This window comes from Tympanuchus pallidicinctus, unplaced genomic scaffold, assembly GCF_026119805.1.
Source record: "Tympanuchus pallidicinctus isolate F22 unplaced genomic scaffold, pur_lepc_1.0 scaffold1, whole genome shotgun sequence".
Taxonomy (NCBI): Eukaryota; Metazoa; Chordata; class Aves; order Galliformes; family Phasianidae; genus Tympanuchus; species Tympanuchus pallidicinctus.
This window is the reverse complement of record NW_026294618.1, coordinates 55185401-55206532: the sequence shown is the minus strand read 5'-3', so window position 1 is coordinate 55206532 and position 21132 is coordinate 55185401. Positions and strand designations below refer to the sequence as shown.

The 21132-nt window shown below is 38.5% G+C and overlaps 1 protein-coding gene across 3 annotated transcripts in view; it reads left to right on the top strand.

Annotated features, from left to right (window-relative positions):
• The window catches only part of MAP3K5 (mitogen-activated protein kinase kinase kinase 5), a 93327-nt gene that overhangs the window by 23414 nt on the left and 48781 nt on the right, over positions 1-21132 (top strand). For all 3 annotated transcript variants that reach the window (XM_052674533.1, XM_052674544.1, XM_052674551.1), the window contains exons 2-6: positions 7818-7957; positions 10313-10336; positions 19164-19357; positions 19622-19790; positions 20634-20740. In XM_052674533.1, coding sequence (XP_052530493.1) covers positions 7818-7957; positions 10313-10336; positions 19164-19357; positions 19622-19790; positions 20634-20740 — 634 coding nt within the window. The remainder of the gene's footprint in view (positions 1-7817; positions 7958-10312; positions 10337-19163; positions 19358-19621; positions 19791-20633; positions 20741-21132) is intronic.

The window sequence follows — 21132 nt, the reverse complement described above, 5'->3', positions numbered from 1 at the left end:
GAATTGTTGAAGTATTGCAACAGAAAATCAGTTTGGCAATGTATCAAGGTTACCAGTAGTGAAATGTGCTGGTGAAAGGATTGCTCTGTGCTTTCTTTTTTAATTAGACCTTTCAGAAGGTTTGTCAGCAGTGTGGTGGTGGTGTTTGCCGGTGTGCAGGCTAGTCTGGACTGTAAAGGGCTGACTGTTAATGGGTTGTAGAAAGCATTATGGTACTAGGCAGTTGAGCAGTTACAGGAAAGCTGAAGTTCAGTGATAGTGAATGTGAAACAACATGTGAAGAAAAGCAGTTTTAATTATGCAGGTGATATTAAGCACAAATTAGTTATTACTCTTCAGACTTCTAGCTCATTCAAGAGTTTTCATAAAGTATCTCTGAACTGCTGATTGAGAAAGACTGGTCTTTATTTGCCCCTTTCTTTCAATGCTTGCAATGCTGCCAGCTTCTGGCAGAGGTATTGAGCTAAACAGAGCATTGTTCTGATCCCTGCAGCTGTTGTGATGGAAACCATCAGTTGTTTTTGAAGGTTGGATGTGGACCTGCTTATAGACGTTCTTGTCAAATTGAATTCCCCAAAGAGGGCAAATATATAATCGTATAGTCAAATTTAATTAGAATAAAAATTAGAAAAAATTTTAAATCAGTAATGCAGAAATAAACAGAATAAATAAATAAATAAATAAAAAGAAGAACTGTGGCTCAACTTTCCTCTTGCCACTTCTGTCTTCAAGATGGGTTGTTTCCTGGCTTGGTTTTAATGAACTCAGCTCCAAAGCTGCATGATAAACTCCAAAGCTGTAGTAAGCTCTATGGTTCTTTTAGAATTTGGGAGAATATCTTTCCATCACCTCTGAAGATTGGCTGTTTGCTTTTCTTAGAACTGTGTTTCCTTCTCTGAGCTATTCTGTTGGCACACCTGTGATCCCCACAAATACTTTCTTCCTGAGCAGTCTGTCAGTTCATAGAATGTATAATCTAATCACTCCTTCTCATGTGTCTTAAACGTAAAAAGCACATAATATGAAAACGTATACCAAAATAATCACACAGGTACTATCACATCACTTATTTGTGTGTTTTTTATTTATATATTTAAATATATATATTTATTTTCCCTTGATCTTATTCAGGCTGAAGTAATGCTTTGTCTACGTTGAGAGGAAAATAGTTTATATAGATAGATAGATAGTTTCCCAACAATGCAATCTACTGGACAACACTTCTAAGTGTGGAAGTACTGAGTTGCTGCAGATTGCGTTGCTTTCCTTGACTTTTCCTTGTGTTTGGGGATTGTTTCAAAATACATTAATATCAGTGCAGGTCTTACCAGCGTTGGAATGTGTTTGAGCATTCATCTGAGCCTTGTGAATTCCTTACTAGAGTTCTGAGTATTTTTCTAACATAAAGTTTTAGGTTGTGAGATTATTTAGTATTTCACATTCTTGTACTAGGGAGCCTGTTTCACTAGGATTGATACAGATGCAGTGATCCCAAACGTACTGAGGTTACTTTTAAATAAATCGTTCTTTGTTTGGCTGTCATCTTTTTATTCTTGCCTATTCCTCAGTTCCTCCCCCATGCATCAAGCTGAGGGTATTTTTTTCTTAATTTTTGGGGGTTGGAATCATGTGATAACATCACATTCCTTTGTCTTGAGCCAAGATAGATTGTATTTTGTTCAATCTTAAGCTTTTTCTTTTTTTCCTTCTCCAGTTGTCTTCAGATCATTGACAGACTGCCATGCAGTTTGTTGTTAGTTCCTACACACTCTTCTTTTATGCTTATCGCCTACTTTTTTCCCCTCTCATTCATTTATGTAACATCTATATGAACTTTCATTGTTACCATTTACTTGCTTGTTTTCTGCTGTTTTCTTCAGTAAGAATCCTGTTTTGCTCTCATCAGCCTAGTAGTATTGAATCAAGAGGTTCTTTTCCCTTCACATATTCTAAATGTATTGCAGGATTTCACTTGTCTCTCTGGGCATCGGCTTTGCTAGGTCTAATACAGACATGGGGAAGGTCAGAACCACCTCTACTAGTTAACTGTTAAAGAGTTTATCTGAGGTGAAATCACACCTTTTATATATTAGTGTTTGTCTAGGTTCATTTTTGAATTCAAGATCAGTTTGACTCAGTTTATTTTTCCCAGGAGCACTGGGCTAAATACAAGTGTATGGGCAACATGATACGTCTGTATTGGAAGGTGACTTACTGCTTTTGGAGTACTAGGTGGCCTAATACTGCCTCTGCTTTGTGCTACAAGCAAACTGAATAGGATGCTCACCAGGCTGAGATGCCTGTTCATCAGCTGGGAACAGGAGCTCAGGAATTCCCCTTCAAGTAGGTTGCAGGACTGGCTCTAAATTGTACTTTAGTGATGCAAGATCTCTGCTCCCATTTCATAAAAGTAATTTATCTGATCCAGGGTTAATGCAGTAATTTAAAGAAGAAAGCTTCCCAGAGCACTGGTGTCACAAGTGCTGTGCTGACCTGGTCTGCTGGAGTTGTGACATAAGGTGCTGAAATGAGGAATCTGAACTAAATGTTAGACAGTGGAAGTCTGCAATAGAAAATAGATAATGTGTTAGCTTTTAGTGCTTTTGCTTGTACTTTGTACTTTAATTGTAGTTTCTACAAGTGTTTTGCTTTTCCTCTAATATCTAAAGCTCAAGTGTGCTGTCCATACCCGCTTTTCCCACTATACCCAAACCTTAGACACCTCTACAAAGCCTTTTTTCTGGCTAGCCTCTCCCAACAGACCGGCTTGGCCAGACACGTTTCCGGAGAGGTCAACCATTCCCCTGTGTTGAGGTGTCCTCATGTGAGTGACTCCCATCAGCAGCTTCCGGTCCTGGAAATGCATGAGATGCTCCTGACAAGTTATGCCTGTTTCCACTGATGGTGACAAATCAGTGATGCTATGGTTTACACACCAGAACCAGATCTACTGAGCTGCACTGATGTGGTATTGTGATTTCCAAAACAGACTTCCTAACTGAAGAAGGCATTCTCTTGGTGGGGCATAAGTATCTATGTCAAAGACAGAGAACCATAAGGGAGGTGGTGAGGATGTCTTCCATTTGCTCGTTTCTGAAAGTTCACCCAATAGGGAATACCATCGTGATTTATTGAAACCACTGTTATCATCACAATATGAAAAACAATTGGCATTCAAACTTCTGTTCAAATAAATTTGGTCTGTTTTTGTGCCTCTGTTGAAAGAGTTTTAACCTCCAAGAGGAAAGGAACCATAAATATTGGTCTATCCCAGAATTTGCTGATAGTAATTAGTTCTTATTTTGTCCTGATTAACTATGGGACAATGAATATGAAGCAACAACTGTGCACCAATTAATCAGAAGATAATAGCAAACATAAACATTCATCAATTTTATAACTGATTTTATAACTGTTTGTATTCATTGTTCTTCCTGGCAGCACTGTTGTCAGCAGGCAGTATCAAATAGTAGGGTGTACGTGTATAATATCTTGGAGTGTTTGTTTAAACATTCTTCTTTACCCTGTTATATTTTAAACAATAAGCAGGAGTTGAACTTTGGCCACTGCATTTCTTAGTGACTAAAGGCATTGGTAATAACCAAGACAAAAAGGCTTTATATACCTTAAATGGACATTTCCCCTTCTTGACCACATTACCATATATGATCTTAAGTTCTTGCAATATGCTAAGAAAGTGTAATTAGTAGAGATGCTATGTATGAAGTTCATGATCTTTTTACATGTAGTATAAAAAGATGTAAGTGGATCCACACTGCAGGTAAGAAATGTTTGTTACACTGTTGTAATATATGCCAGCCTTCACAGAGATGAGTCCTTGAGCTTCTGCTGTATCTTGGGCAGAAAGAGTCAAGCTGATTGCCTCTAATTCTGTCATACAAGTCTGCTTTCTGAGATTAATTACAAGCAGACTCCCTGTGCAGTAGCATTTTGGTTTTTTGAATGTGTTGTGTGACTGTATTTTGAGCTGTTTTTAGTATAGACATCAATTAGCCTAGTAATTTGAGGTAGGACTGCTTGGTGGTTGTAGTTATGTCCACAGCTCAGTGTGGTTATCCTGGCTTATTTGTACGCAGCAGCTTCATTACAGACAGCTTGGTTATGGTCAGGTAAAACTTGTGGTGTGGACATCAAGAGCTCACTGAGCTGCATGCTGCTGCAGTTACGCCACTTCTGTGTCTCAGCCAGAGCTACGCTTCTTATGCACGTGTTTATGCTCCAGACTATGACTATAGGCATGGCAGTTGCTTAAAGTGGTGAGAGAGAAGGCTGCGACTAGACTTTCTTTAATGTTCAGAGCTAGCAAGGCACGATAATTTGCTGTAAGATTTATTATGAGGCTCTGTATCTATAGATGTCTAAGGTAACTAGTAAAAAAGAGCATCCTGTCCCTGTTTTCTTTAAATAGCACTGGTGTATCTGTGGTCTGTAAACAAGTCTCTTGCATTTATTAGTTAAGAGTAACATTTAATCTTACGTGCAAGATGTAAGCAAGGGCTAAAATTTATTCATTCCTGTGTGGCTACAAGAGTTTCAGTGCTTCCGCTTCCCTGTCTCTTGCTCCTATTTTGTACAGCATGCATCCATACCCAATCTGCTCGCTAGCCTGTGAATCTCAGTCTGAACAGACTTCTTTTTCTGGAACATAGATATGTGAAAGTATTTGGAGTGAACTGTCAGCCCTTGGCCTTCAGAGGTACATTGGGGCTTAGGTGTTAAGAGGGCTCTACTCTGATTGGAGCTCTTGGTCAATTTTATTTTATTTTTTTTTTAATTTGCCTTGAAACTGAAACTGCAAATGCTTTGGGTGGGTTTGTTTTTCCGCTCTTATTGTGGAAATGTTGCTTCCACCTTGTATCAAAATGCTTTTTTGTTACTTGTGGAATTGTGTGTGCCTTTTACTGCAGCACAGTTTTAGATTAGTCTAATCTGGTGGAAGTGAGAGACTGCTAAGTAGGGTTCTAGCAGTTTGTATATTGATGACCAAACAGTCGTCTCATGCTAAGTTAAACCCTGGCTCATCTGAACTGGTGAGAATTTTTATGGATACTTACTTGAGCTAGATTTGTCATGGAAAATGTTAGTCTTGCTCAGCTCCTATAAGCTTCTAATCATACTTTATGTAACTCAATATGGTGTTTATTTTTTGCCTTAGGTGTACTTGATAATATGTTCCAGGCACCTTATAGGAGTCATTACCACTACCCTTGCTTTGCAGGCAAGAAGTAGAGATAGAAAAATGTAGGTAAAGATGGACAAAACAGCTGAATTTCACCCAGAAGATGAGCTTCTGCTTGCTGCTCTGCGTTTGACTTCTGAGCTTCTGGCCAATGCTCCATACTTTGCTTCCTCCTTTGGTCAGAGCTGTTTTGAAGGAAGATAATAAAAAATGGGTTGCAGTTTACTTAGAGTATAGAGGTTTTTTCTTGTTTTCAGTGTGATAGACACCTGATCATAAAAGCACATGTGCTTCTTGTGGTTTGTTGGAATTCCAAGTATGAGTTGGGTTGTTCCCGTTGACAACAGTGGTATCAGCCCCAGAGGACTAGTACAGACTTTGGAAATCTGATCTCTTTGTAATAAATATCAGCTTCATCTTAAAATATGCACTACTGTGAGGAGGAACACTACACAGATGTTGAAGCTTTCCTTGTGGAAAAAAAAATTAATTCTCTATTGCACAAGGTTATCTGAAAGGCCTGTATTTCACAGAAGTCTTAAAATAGAAACAAAACAAGCCCTTGTTGCATTAAATACTACTACTAACAATAATAATAATAATCACAACACTCACAACACTTTATACCAGCATTTTAGTGTCATATTTCTTACAAATGTTTACTGGACGTTGTGGTGCTTCTCTGTTCTTTGAGTAGCCCAAGCCTCAGGGTTTTTTTGTTTTGTGTTTTAGTCTGATTTGAGGAATAGGGCAGGATCCACAAACATGTCTTACAACGTGGTGGGAAGTCTGATTTATTCTAACAAATGTATTAAGTGGATTTGTCCATCTCATCTTGACAGTAGTAAGGATGATAGTTTTTGGTTTGGTTTTTATTGTTGTTGGCATGTGTGTGTGTCTGTCTGTATGTAAGTGTTTCCTTCTTCATGGTCTTGGGAACATGCCAGTTTAATGCAGGTTTCCTCAAGTATTTTCTGGGTTCTTTTTTTGGTCAGGTCCTATCACTTTGTTAAGTAATATTTCTCTTTCACTGTTAATTTCGCAACTCTAGTGGGAACATGTTATCTTGCAAGATTTGAGAAGTAAGTAATGGAAAATTGCACAAGTTTTTCTCCTGCTCAAGGTAACGGAAATGTACCATCAGCTTGCAGTTTCCAAGGATTGGATTTTTATGTGAATAAGTTAAAAATAGAACTTGCAGCAGCAAGTTGCTCTTAGGCAACTTCCTAAAAATATATGAATAAATAATCAACCCTCAATAAGCCCACCCAAGCAATGTCTAGTAAAATTGCTCTCATTCTTATTGGGCTTGTGTGATGTTTCGATTTCTGAAAATTAACAAAAATCAATCTATGTGCAGTTCTAGTAATATGCTTTCTTTTCTACTTCAATAAAATGGATTTGGAGGAATCCATGCTTCAGATATTTATGTGGAATTGAGGAGGTTTTCTTAGAACACAAATTATGAGGCATCTAAAGAAAATAATTTCGTATTTGATTTTAGAATTTGTTCTATCAGATAGTGTTATTGTGTTCTTGGCATCTGTTGTAGTTTCCATGGGAATAAATAGGAGGCATTACGTTTGGAGCAACCTATGTAATTGATTCGTAGTGAAAGGACATCAGGGTAATAAGGTTTTTGTCTGCAGAGCTTGTCTTGCAACCTATCTTTTGTTATAGAAGAGTTCACAGAAAGGGAAAGCAGGGAGATGATGAAAACCATGTTTCTTTTTTATTCCTTTTTTTTTTTTTTTTTTTCCACATTACTATATTTCTTTGAATTAAACAATCCAAAAGATGGGATAGGATGAAGAATATCTCCCAAGAGGAAGAAGGGTGTTTGCAGGAGAGGTGGAGATGAGTCATTTTACTTAGTTTACCCCCTTGATCCAACAAAACTTTTGTAGTGGAAATATTCTGCCTGCTGGAAAAGAGACCTCATTTATGTATGCTGATATGTTGTAGTTGCCTCATGCTTTACTTTTACTTTGTGACTCTGGGAAAATGAAATGTGCATTTTAAGAGACATTGCAGAAGACTGCGTGCTCTGTTTTGTAGGCATTTGTGCATGAGGTTATTTTTGTTCATGCAGGTCAAATCTGCTGTGAACAGGACTCTGTGATAAGGTTCTTGATTATGCAGTTGTGTACTTAATTAAATCAATTTTTATTGTAGCTTGCATAGAGGGTGAAAATATAAATCAAATACAATTATTTTTTTTTCCTATGAGGTCCTCATTCATCTTATAGAGATTAACTAAACAAATTTTGTTTTCCATCTCACCAAATAAACTGTTTGCCTTTTTATGATCAGTGATGTTTCACCACTTTTTACCTGGGGCAATTAAGGTCTCTTTTAGAGGAGAGAATGGGTGGGGAGGAAGGTGAAGAAGGAAAGAACAGAAAGAAAAAAATTAAACCACATCCTGCTGACTATAGTCAAAATTCAGGCATAACTGAAATGGGGAAAACCCTCTATAGTTCTGTTTCCTACTTATAATCTATTCTTACCAAAGCAAACGCTTTGATGGTAGTTGAAGTAAATGGAAAGAAATGGCACAGAAATATGTGGCTGTCAGAAATGTGTGGCATTGACCATTTTTCATTTCTTTCTACAGATATTGCTGTTGTAGAGATGAGTGATGCCTTTCGTCAGCCTTCCCTCTTCTACCACCTGGGAGTCAGAGAGAGCTTCAGTATGGCTAACAACATTATCCTCTACTGTGATACGAATTCCGAATCTCTGCAGTCACTGAAGGTAGCTCTGAGTGAAAAAGTGCAAGAGGGGAAGTCGCAGTTGTTCTGCCCTTGAGATAACACTCTGAGTTTCCATGAGAAATGCAGAAGACATGTATGCTTCACAATAGAATAACAAAAATATTCTGATGGTTAAAAAATAAGTTTTCAGTGCAATGCTGAAAAACTCAGTTCACTTTTCCCAAGAGAAAAATATAGATGACTTTACCATGGTCAGTTAAATAGCTTGGTGTTGAGTAGCTCTTTATGGAAACAGCGGTTTGACACATCTCAGGAGAGAACTTAAATATTTGGTCTTCTCATTCAACAGAATTATTGTTATTTGGGGTTAACAGTAAGATCAGTTGGTTAAGAAAGGTGGTATGTAGGGGAGCAACAGAGTAGTGGTTTAAGATAACTGTTAGCTGTGAACTGTGGAAGCCGAGGACTTGACACTTGCTCCATCCTACACTAAAGTTTTGCTGACTTCCATGAGGTTGTGAGAGGGCAGAACAATTTGGATAGCAGTTTTTAAATTACTTCCACTCCCTCAGATTCATTGGCTGTCACCAAGAGGTGTTACATGCCGTTGCAGTTAAGCTCAAGGCATTGCTGAAAAGTGTTTCAATAAGCAGCTTGGTGAGTCAGGTTACAGTCTGTGTACTGCTGCCCCTCACAAGGGCTTTGCTTCCACTGCTTCTGGCTAATGCAAGGTACTTAGTTTTGATTCTGCTCGGCTATTTGCAGCTTGGCTTTCCTGTAGGGCAGAGATACCTTGAATTTAGTTTCTTCTCCCCGTGCCTCCATCCAAATGATCTTGGCCAACTGAAATGGTGGCAATCCAATTACTTCCCTTCTGTGTGCAAAACAAAGGGTATTCAGATAAAAGCCCCAAAAATAAAGCTCATAGTAGAAGATCCACCTTTGGGTTTAATTCACTTATGGAAGTGCAGTGGTTTACGGTATAAGCAGAGCAGGATTTCATTGTACTACAGAGGAGCCAAACATTTGACTCCCACTAAAAATTTGCTAGTAGTGAGGCACTGCTTGGGAAAACTATTACTCAGTTCAGGAGTTGAACTTTGCAAACCAATCACGTGTTGGGTTCCCACTGGTGTTGATGGAATCTGAATCCTATGCTGTGAGGCTTCACTGTCCCAGTTGCCACTGTTATAATGCTCACTGATGGACTCAGAAACAACGCCCACAGTTTCTTTTAGCTTTGAGCTGAGCCCATGCTTCTGCAGAGTTTTTTGTAGAAGACTTTTCAAAGTGCAAATCCCTTTCTCTATTATGTAGTGACCATCTTAAAAAACAAAGAGAATAATATAGTTGTGAGCATGCAGGAGCATCTTTTGAAGCAGTGTTTGTTCCTGTATTTGTTACAGCTAGCAGTTAAACTGGAAGCACTGCAGGAGTGTGCACTGTAGTTGTTAACTTTTTTTTTTTTCCCGGGTAAGCTTTGTGTGTGCACTGTTTTAATCTTGTATGTGAGAGTTGTGAATTGAAGAAAACAAAAGTAGTGATTATGGAAATGTAGGAAATACATAACTGCAGCACGTGATTTAACTAAGATATAAGGAAGTATAGGTCACCTCAGTTAGGGGAAAAGAAACTCATGGAAGTCTGAAACTTGCAACAGGAAAAGTATGAGGTGCCTTATTTGAGACTGCCTCTGTTTTTAGTGATACGACTTGTGAAGCTCTTCAGTGGTCACTGTGGCAGAAGTATAATGTAGCTACTAAGTCTGGCAGTGGCAGAACTTCCTGAAAGCGAGGCCACTTCCCACAGGTGGTTTGCCTTCGGGCAGCTCCTGGAGTTGTACCACCCAACTGCTGTGCAAAAACTGCCTCTTCCTATCCACCTGTGCTTTAATTCTCATTCTCTGAAACTTCGCATTTAAATTGGGAGTTAAATTGTATATTCTTTGTATCAGATTTATTTGAGAACATGAATTTCAGCCAACTTGAATGGTTGACTTTCACTGCAAGATGGGAATATCTGAAACTTCCTAGAATTACTGCTTTTACTATTCTTCAGGTTTTTCTACTGGTACCAAGATAGTATTTGTAAAGCTAAATATGTATGTATTAATAGCTGACTTTTGGACAGTCTCATTTCAGGACTGCATGTGTTCCTGTGTGTATATACAGGATGTGTGTATCTTCTTAGTTCTGTAATATCTTCAATTACAGATTATCTCTCCTGGGACAATACTGATTTCCATTGGCTTGGCAGGCTAAGAAAACATGCATCAAACAGCTTCTTTCTGTCATTTGTCTGTATATTTTAAAGTTAGAAAGTCATACTGGTCAGATATATTTTCCAGTATTTGTTCAATGTTATCAATGTTTTTCTTTCTTTTTTCTTTTTCTAGGAAATTATTTGCCAGAAGAATAATGTAAGTATGATTTGTGTGCCAGCTGAATTCTAGGCATTCCAAACTTCTGTGGCATTTCATGTTGTTTATCATGTTCCCCATTTGAATCACTTAACACTTTCCTACTGTATTTTACAGAGTTCTGAAGCTGCTAGCAGCAAATCCGTGTGTATCACTTTGTTGCTAGGTACCAGGCTCACTGCTTACCTTGCTTCCAACTATCACTGGTATTCTCCTTGCTGCCTTTACTTGTCTGTCATTTTTTTTTTTCCATACACTACTTTCATCTTTTGTTTTGTCAGGTTTTTGTTTTTCTTTTTCTCTGTTCAGTGTTCTTCAGGCTGTTGTTGGATTTGTTTGTTCTCTGTTTGTGCAGGTGTTGTTTTTTAAAGAAAAGAAATTATGGAAATGATTAAGGAAAATAAAACAAAAACAAAAAATCCACCCTCTATTGAAAAGGAACTGTTTGGAAACTGATGCTCATTTTAGAAACCTGTGGCTGAAGCTGTGAAGGTGTATATATCAAGGAAGAGAAAGTGTGTGTGTCTATTTCCTTAAGCAAAGGTTGGGAGCCTGCTAGCCCTTGTGCAGTGCTGATCCCAGAATTTTCTATGTCTTTGGTTTCTGAGGTTGGCCTTGCAAATCTCCCTTCCCTTTTTCACTCTTACATTCAGCGTGGGCAGAGCTCTGGCTGTGAGCGCTGGTTTCTCCATGTGGTTTGTTCAGGAGCAGCAGGGCCAGTCACGTCAGAATGTATATTTGGTATGCTGAACTCTTGGCTTCACTTGGGAACGTACTGATAGCCATATATGTTAGGGTATAATTTTGTAGCAATTAGTTGGCTTTGTGCAGGTATCCTGAGGTGCTGTGCAGTTCCTGTATTTGTATAATTGTTTTTTTATGGGCACATGATGTGTCTAATTTTAGAAGTTGGTTGGGTTTTATTTCCCAGAGTGTTAAAACTGCCGCAGAAACTGCAATATTCCTGAGTTTTATGTTGTTTTATTTAATATCACAGTTCATGGACTTAAGCACTGATTTCTATCTATACGAAGCAAGATTTTATTGAAATGGCAGCAGTTACTCACTATAGCTCATAGAATTTCTAAAGAAGGCTTTAAGATCCCATGCAAGCTTTGGCCCTAATGCTGTGTTTTAAATTACATAGTATTTTTTGATTTAAAAAAATGGAAGCACAGAGCACATTCCATGGATGTCTGTGCATCTCTTAAGTGCATTTCAGTGATTCTCAGACTGTTGTAAATGATGTGTTAAGCTAAAAATCTCTTGCCTTTCTGCAATGAAAATGGGGTAGGCGATCAGTTAGGTCTTCACCCAGAAAGAAACAGACCAGTGAGGCCTTCCAGGGAGGCTTTTCTTCCTTCCTCATAAATGCGTGTATCACATACTTGTTTGTTTGACCCACAGTGGCAGAGATCTAGGTAAACGGTAATATAATGTCTGTGTGAGGAGTGGGGAAATGGCTCTGTTAGCAGGAAACCAGCAGGAGGTGGCCTGTGAAGGAGAATAAAGGGAGGATATTGTCTTGTCCTACTTTTGTGTGACAGCTTCTGAAGTTGCAGGAGTGGAATGATAACTTGGCCTTTATCTGTCTGAGAAAGAATTGTTCTGTTTAAATTCGGATAGCTGGCTGTGAAACTGCCATTTACCACTTTTAGAAATGCTTCAATATATGCCACAAAAAGTGTGGTCCTTGAGAATCTCAGATGTTTTCAAGCACACCCACATAACATGTTTTCTGAGAGGAAATGTTTTCCTAGTGATTAGAGCACAGAATTCAGTAAAAAACTGGCTTAGCATCTCTGAAACTAATTGTTTTCCTTTTTTTTTTTCCCCCTCAGTTTTTGGCATGATATAAGCCAAATTACCTGGAAATAGAATTTTCAAAATGTTGGCGTGTACCTAATCGCTGAATATAATTCCTGCTTCATGAAAATCATGTTTATTCATAAATCCACAATCTTGCATAAATTGGTGTAACAAAGGGAGATACCCACTCTACATAAATAATTTGGTGATGCTGCAGATAGAGGGTAAAAAAAATGAAATTGGTGTAGGAATAAAACTGAATGTTAGACCTGCAGTTCTAGAAAATGTGCTTTAACAGCATGCAAATATCAGCCATAACAGCACAATAGTATCCCTGGCACCAGTGGATTAAAAGGCTTCAAAACAAATGTGTGTTTATCTATATATAGATCTGTCTTACTGAAATGGCTTGTTTGCTTTCCTGAATCCTAACTTCCTAAAAATGAGTGCAGAGAGGGGGAAAAAAAAATATCCATTACCAACTGTTTTGTCCTTTGTTCTACCTGGATTTTTGTGCTTCCAAGTTATGGTCAATACAGCATTGCATAGCTAGCATAAACTGCATTGAGCTTGGCAGGGCAGGGCAGGGAAAGATAACGTGGGCTCATTTCCTGTTACATGTGGTTTTATAGCTGGTTAGTTGAATCGTTTCCAAACGTTGCAATGATATCAGAAAACATATATTTTTACAGGGAGTGATACTTTGACAGAAGGCAGTTACTTTGATATTTGAAAGCTTAATTTTTTTTTTTTCTTGTTATCTGATTTTTGAGGTCAACCGAGCAGCAGAGGCATTCTAGAAATTGCTAGTAAAGAGTTTCGGTCATGAAGACAAGTTGGTATAAAGGTTACAGCTTGTGGCTGTGCTTTCCTTGGCTTTTTATTTGGCTTAGTTCTACCTGACTTGAGTCTTACTGACTTTGGAGCAAAGCTGCTGGTCGAGTAACAATAAATGGTGATTTATTGATGCAATTTTTTTTTTCTTCAATTTAAGAATTTCAATTTTTGCTCAATCTGAGGATTTCAATAATGTACTGTAACGTAATGAAGTCTGCAGCTAAAACAGTAACATCTTGACAGTGTATACCTTTCGAGTCCAGGCTCTGTGCTTACACCATGCTGGTATGATGCATTGCCTAGGGAGCTGCTGGGGGGCAGAGCCTCCCTGACAGCCACTGTGATGATCAGAGCAGAGATGAGGGCTGAATGAGAACTGTTCAGGTAGGCAGCTGACTCACAGGTTTAGCAGTAAGGCACAGGGGTTAGTGCTGTACAGCTGAGAACTCTTATTAGTTTTTCTTGTCATTCACCAGATCCTAGTTTGTAATTAGTAACTGCTTTCCACAGCCCATCCTAAGGATGGAGCTGCCTCCTGTTTCAGGCACAGCTTGGAGATCAGCTCGGTTGTGCTCCTTCAGAGCAAGTGGTCCTAAATGATGCGTGCCAGGGGCTTTACCAAGCTTCCAGCCTCCACATAGAGCATATATAGGTAACTGCGGATCTCATGGGGGTATGTGTAGCTCTTGGTTTGTTCCCCTCTAGCAATAGAGGGAAGTATTTCTAACACTCCTTTCCCCACTAGCAAATGATTTAGGGGCTGTTTTTTGTTTTGTTTGTTTTTTATTCAAGTGTATAGAAATGTGAAACAATAACCGCTAAGGATATTTTGTTGCCAGTAACTGCTGAAGTATTTATTGTTGTCTGTGGTACATCACTGTCCTTTTGCTTTCTTTTTTTTTTTTTTTTTTTTCCCCAAGCTTTGCGTTCATTGATATATTTGGTGCATATTTTCCTTGGAAAAATTTAGCTTTTTATTTTTCCTCCTTCGTTAATGTTTTGTGAGGATGTATAAAATGTATGCTGAATTTTAACAAGCGTTTAGGATGTGGCATGGCTGCAGAAGGCTGTTATTGCTAGGCATGAAAAGAAAGTGGGAATTGTTTGAAAGATCAGACCCAGTTTCTGTGTTTTAATTAATTTGAGGTGTGAGGGCTACTTTTATTCCTTTTCCAATCAATAGCAAGGCAGTCGTTCATTTGAATGGGATTTGAAATAAGCCCAGACTGAGCCTGTATTCATTAAAACACCAGCACATGTTGATTTACTGTATGTTTGGGGATGGAGGGAATAGGTTTAATAACTTGTTCTGGGATTTTGCCATCTGTTACATGCAACACCGTGAGCAGTTACAGAATTACCTTTAATAAAAATCTTATGAAAGCAATTGGAATAGGAAGAGATTGATATTCCTCAGATGAACTGGTAGGAAAAAATGAGAAAAAGCTGATCTTAATTAGAGGAGAGTCATCAGGAAGAACAGCTCCTGTTATGGCAGATATTGCTTATTTTTATTGCCACCACTAATTTGATTAAAAGAAAAAAAAAATTACACTGTATGCTGACCTGAAGAGTAGGGAACTAGGTGTAATTCTGTCATGTTCTCTCATGTGTAAGTAAATTATCATGATTTTGGTTTTCAGGGGTTTAGTCTTCTCTGGCGCTTCTTGTCCTTGAAGGCATTTTTCTTCTGCTTGTGGACTTTTGACTGCTTAGTGATTCCAACAGAGTCTTGGGGATGAGAGGAGTAGGCACTATCAACTTCAGGTTTTACAGAGTTTCTCCCTGCTTTTGAAGTAAAATTCAAGATCTGGGAATTATTTGAGCAGGACTCGAGTATTGTTTTGTAAAGCATTGCTCTGGCTTAATCTATACAACTTTCAGAGGAAAGCCTTCTTTTCCACATGAGATATCTTTGTCAGGGAGAGAATGGTGTTCACCTTACTGCACAAAGTTCTTTCTAATTAGCCATGGTGTCTCTTGATTAACTTTTCCAAAATACTGTGCCTTACAGAAGCAATGGTCTTACTTTAAAGAGGGTTGTTGGAAGAAGGGCTTGCATGTGTTCTTGTTGCAATTATCAAAATATAACTGTGTGCTGTGTTTTTATTATCCCTCTTAAAAACAAATAAATGAAACATGAATTTATTTTCCTTAGCAGAGAAAGGGTATCAGGAAAGAAGGGAGTGCTTAATGTTCCACTGACCAGTGAATCTAGCCAAGAATAACTTATTCTCAAATTCTGTAATGGTAGAGCCATTAATATAAACTTATGGCTGTATCTAAACTGGAAACGCATGCAGCCTGGAATTTTTTTGATTTGCCACAGCAAGTTAGAAAGGGGCACTAGGAAAATACATAGCAATTAAAACATTCATAAAAATGGATTACAGATTTAGTCATTTGCTGATAAATATCTATGCATGCATAACTGACTCCGAGCTACTTTGACTGGTTTGGTGATGCGGGCTGTGATGTGGATGTGATTTCAGAAGGTGGCCTGATGTTGCCAGGTGCTGAGTGTGCTGGCTCAAAGCCTTCAGAGGGTGTGCTTGTGTCTCCTGGATATAACTAGCTCACATGATCTGAGAGTTTGGGCCTGGTTTGCCTCATCTCATATCCTGAGGTATTCTCCTGCATCAGGATGAACCCCCGTACTCTGTGCACATTGCTTGTCTGTCACAGCTCTGATACTCAGAAACTGTTTGAATGTGCAGCTCAGGTCACTTCTAGTGACTCTGTAGCATTAGTGTGATGTGAGCTTTTGAACTATAAATAACGATGGGTTCATAAACTAAGGAGGCTGGGAAGTGAAACTTTCAGTAACTGTTGTTGATTGGGCTGGGAGAAGCATCTCTTCCCACCTGCTTTTGAGGCCTTTTTTTGCTGCTTGCAATTATGACTTCGGTTACATTAACACCCTTTTAAAAATGCAATTGTATTTAAGGTGTGTTACTCCTTCAAAAATTGCCTGTTTTTCTTGAATGGCTTGGTGCTGCTGCTTCTGTTGTATATGATAAAGTGAGTCAGAGTAGTGGATCAAAGGAAAATACCACTTCTCCCTTGTGTGTTCAGCAGCTTAAAATATGGATTAAGGTTAATTATTAGACTTAAGAAAGAATATCAGAGTTTGTGAAAGAAGAATTGGGATCGAGTGTTACAGGACACATTTTAATAGGATAAGAGAAAAATGTTCAGGCAGAACAATGGGCAGTGAATAAGTCAAAATCAGAAGCAATGTGTGAGCAGATAGGAAGAGTGTGTTAGAAAAACCACCTGGCTTAAGTTAGTGTAGCCTGTATTTTGACAGAGATCCCTGCCCAAATACAACCAGGATCTGGCTCTTTGTAGCTGGAATTTGTGGCAGTGGCAAAACTTATTTTCTCCATAGCAGGAGACTCTGGACTTTGTGAGGGCAAGACTGTTGTTGTTTGTTTGCTTGTTTGTCTTTTAAGTAAAAACATCTTCCTTCCCCACACACCCTTGATAAATAATACATCTTAGTTGTTTTTTCTTCCCTTGTGTCACCTGAGCTGCTATATCTTTGCCTTTTTCAGGTTCATCTGATAAAAACCTGGAGTACTTTTTCACTTGGAAAGTGAAAATTAGGTCACTATTTCTTGTGTTTCTTCACTGCGTGTGGCATTTTAGCTTTTTCTTTATGCCTTCCCCAAAGAAAAGAAAATCTAAGAACTTGTTTGTTTGTTTTTTCCCCTCCTGTACCCTCTTGCTGTATCTGCCTGTCTGATTTCAGACAGATTTGAGATGTTTCAGAGATGAAGGACTCATCAGAAAATGTAGCAATCTTGGTTACATTAACATCCACAGTAATGCCCTAGCTGAGGGAAAGGCCAGTGTGTTCTTACCTCACCATAGAACTGTGGTGAGAGTCTGCTTTCAGTTACCAGAGAAATCTGGGGACACTGAGGAGAGCTGTGAGCTTTGTTCTACTTTCTTCAGTTTCCTTCTTATGTGATTCTTCTGCCTTTTACTGTTAAGCTCTTCCCTTGATCTTTCAGTATTCTGTTTCTGAAGGCTACTGGGTTTGTGTGTCTGGAATAGCAGGTTCTATAATGTAGAACGTAGCCAGGGTTTTTGATGGTGTTTTTTTTTTCTTTTTTTGCCATAAGCATGAAGCAAAATGCACATAAATTAGCTTCTGCTGGCTCTCTCATTCCACTGAAATAGATGCCCTATTCCTAGAGAAGGTGCATGCAGAGAGCTCTGAAGAAAGAGCAGCTTTTGTACTTGTGGGATTATTTACAGAGACTCCATTACTATCTCCGTAGGTGGCCTGACCATTATGCCAGAATAAACTTTGGGTTCTGTGGATTTCAAAAGCTAGAAACATCCTTTTTCAGAGCTGATTTTTCTCTAAGATCTATGCCAGAGGTCTGAGAAGCCTTCCTGCAAGCCGTCTTGAATTTATTCTTAATGCGCTGAATAAACATTAGGAAGTAAAATATTTGCCCTAGGATATCTGTAGCTACTTCACCCTTTCTCTTGGCTCTGATTTCCCAGCCTTTTCCCTTTATTAAAAACAAAAAACAAACAAAAAACAAAAACAAAACAAAAAAAACCCCCACCATCCTCCTGTGCTTAATAGGGGCTCCTGTGCCAGTCACTGCCCACCCTTATCCTGAAACTGCTGAAACCAGTTCCAGCAAATTTATTATTTCCCCTCTGCGTTTGACTGCAAGGCTTATTAGGCTTTACCAGGGTCAAAGGTTTGTCTGTTCACTCTTAAGAGTGTGTGCTAACCTTACAGGCTGCCATATTCTTGAGCAGAACTATTCATTCACTTCTCCATCATAAAAGCAAGCAGTTTGATTTCTAGCATTGCACTCTCTTAATTCCCTGTTAAAAATATTGCCATTATACCCTTCCCAGTTCTCAGGTTTTTTGGTTTTTGTTTTTTGGGGTTTTTTTTTGGTTTTTTTTTTTTTTTGAGTTGCTACATTCCATAAACAGCAAACTGTGCCCTTGCTTTCCAGCTGTAATAATTCACAGGTGCTGGGGAGGAAAACCAAACTCATCCTTGCACAAGTCTGTGTGTGCAATAATGCCTTACCAGCTTCTGGGTTAGTTGAACAAAATGAGCCTTGTGTAATTTAATTTCACAATTTGTCTGTTTCCCTCAGAAGTGGGATGGGATTGCTTCTGTACTGAGATCTCATGCTTTAATACTGTAATATGCATAATTTAAATATATATATATATATTTATTGCTATGCATTTTGCTCCCAATCTCAAGTACACATTTATTGACATAACTATACGTATGCGCTTATACAGTCTAGAATTCCTCAGTGCTTTTATCTTTTTAAAATCTAATTATGCATGCTAAAATGCTGTTTTATGCACATGGTTGAATTAATGCTTTTGAAAAGAATGCAATCAGTGCTGTTTCAGTGCAGGAGGCCCTGCTTGACAATGGAGTCTCTGAGGTGATTTCCTCATTGCTGTATTGACTTCTGGCAGAGCAGAAGCTGACCGGAAAGTAGTTAGCCTTAGAAATAATTTAGAGGCACTTCAGTAGTGGAATGTGAGTTTAAAATCAAATGGCAGCACATCTCCTGACTTCTGGTGGTATGCTGTTTTATAGCTAAAATCTTTCAGAACCGCAAATGTTCAGCAAGTTCTCTGTGGGCATAAATCTGTACTCACATACCACAGGCACCAGGCGTCTTGCCTCCCTGTTTCCTGGAAGATAAATGATTTATTTTTTCTTTGCAGAGTATCTGTCAGATTGATATATGTAAATCAATACAGTTTGACAATTCTAAGACATTCCGTAAGTGACTACTCTGAAATATGTATGATTTTAAGCTCCTACTTAGAATTGCTGCGTAGCGGGGAATTTCATTTGTCTTTGTTTTGCTGAACCATTTGAGTCATTTTGTGATTCATATTGGATTCATAGTGGATTCATTTTCTCACTATTTTCCTGTTGTGATGCCATTGATTTATGTTACTGTTTTTAACATTTGTGATACACGTTTCAGATGTATATCATGTACAAGATGAAAATTGAATGTATGTAATTGTAGGCTCCATATTTAAAGTCTTTGTCCCTTTTGCCTTCAGCAGGTACAATTTAACCCATTATTTATACAGTTTTTCTAGGTTTAGGCTTGCCAAACCTTAATTGCTCTTACTATTGTGCCTTGTTTTCTTACAGATGTGCACTGGTAACTACATCTTTGTTCCTTACATGATAACTCCACATAACAAGGTGTACTGCTGCGATAGTAGCTTTATGAAGGGACTAACAGAACTGATGCAGCCAAGTTTTGAATCACTTCTTGGGCCTATTTGCTTACCTCTGGTAGATCGATTTATCCAACTCTTGAAGGTGGCACAGGCCAGCTCGGGGTGAGTTGATGTTTTGTACCCCTTTGTATATTGTATTTTTCTGCTGACAATACAAATGTCGGATCTCTTGCCTTCAGAGTGAGCGATGTTTCTGTTGAGACAAATTGATAATGAATTAATGAATAATTTAGCTTGACGAACTCTCTGCACTAACGCTGCTCTATGCTAATTGTTTCGCAAAGGTATTGCGAGAGTGTTGCAGGGCCATAAAAACAAATGCAAGGATCTTTCACAAAGTGCTAATGTGAAGTTGTTCCTCTCCAGCCAGTATTTCCGGGAATCCATCCTTAATGACATTAGGAAGGCCCGTACCCTCTACACTGGCAAAGAGCTTGCAGCAGAGCTGGCGAGAATTCGGCAGCGAGTGGATAATATTGAGGTCTTGTCTGCTGACATTGTAATCAACTTGCTGCTGTCCTACAGAGACATACAGGTATGTATCCTCTGCTCAAAGATAATCTAAAAATGTGATAAAGTTAATTCTCAATGGAATTGTAGTGCATTTTGCACACCTTTTCTAAGAAGCTATAGAAATAATGTGCACTGGTAAAAAATTGGTTGCAGTATCTTCACTGATGCTCTTTACTTTTAGTTATATTGTTCAGCATGCCTTTACATAGCTGAAAATACATTATAACAGCACCTAAAAAATATGTAACATACATCAGGTCTCCATGTCATCACTGCTACGTGACAAATAGCCTGTAGCGTGCCCTACTTAAAGGCCGTCTTAGTGTTCTGCTATTGATATGTTTGTGTTCTGACTATGAGCTTTATCACCATGCGTGTGACATTTCTCTTGGCAACATAACATGTTTGTATGCATTGCAGCTTCTCTGAATGGTACTAGTAATTGCTTGCTTTATTATACATAGTTTCAGTAGTTGCTTCTTAAGCGTTTTTAATTTTTGTTTGCTTCTCATGCTTACCTTGAAGAGTTTTGGAATACTTTGTTGTAGATGCAATTAGCATTGTAATTTCTATCTGATATGAACTCTGATACATGTTCAGCCCTGAAGCTAACTGGTATTATGAAATGTGGAATGGGAAATTTCTCTATGTATATTTAAGCAGTACAGGAATCCAAATTGTGTAAAGTGTTCTGTTTATTCGCATCTCTGAGTGCCAAGCCATTTATAGTTTCAGAGTGAGGAATGTGAGATCCATGTAACTTACATCCCAGTATGAAATGCCAGCTCCTTAGTTCAAAGAAGAGTTTGTATATGCATACTTCAGTACAGCCACTTAAAACTTCATTGTTCCTTTCTTTTGGAAGGATTACGATTCCATTGTGAAACTAGTGAAGACTTTAGAAAAACTGCCTACTTTTGACTTGGCTTCCCATCACCATGTGAGGTTACATTATGCGTTTGCACTGAACAGGTAAGACTGTACCTTTCCTACTGATGTCAAGTAGTAAATCAGTACCACAAACTCAATGCATGGCTGATAATCACGGTTAAGGGTTCCTACTGGAATCTTTGTATACAGGTCTAGGGTTCTCACTGAAGCAGTTCTAGGGACTCTTGACCTTCTTGATGAGTCTAAGCTTCCTTTTCCTTTCATACTGTCAAATTGCTTTCCTCTTCCTTCAGTCTGATTTTATTTATTTATTTTGTCCTTCCATAGATCTGTGTCAGCATTTGAGTTTTTCATTTCAGTGTCTGAATCTGTAAAAGTAAAATACACATTTAACATCGCTGTTGCATGACAGCATTGCAGCATTTGTGCTGAGTTAGACATCCACTCGTTCAAGTCTGAGTTCTCCTGTTGTC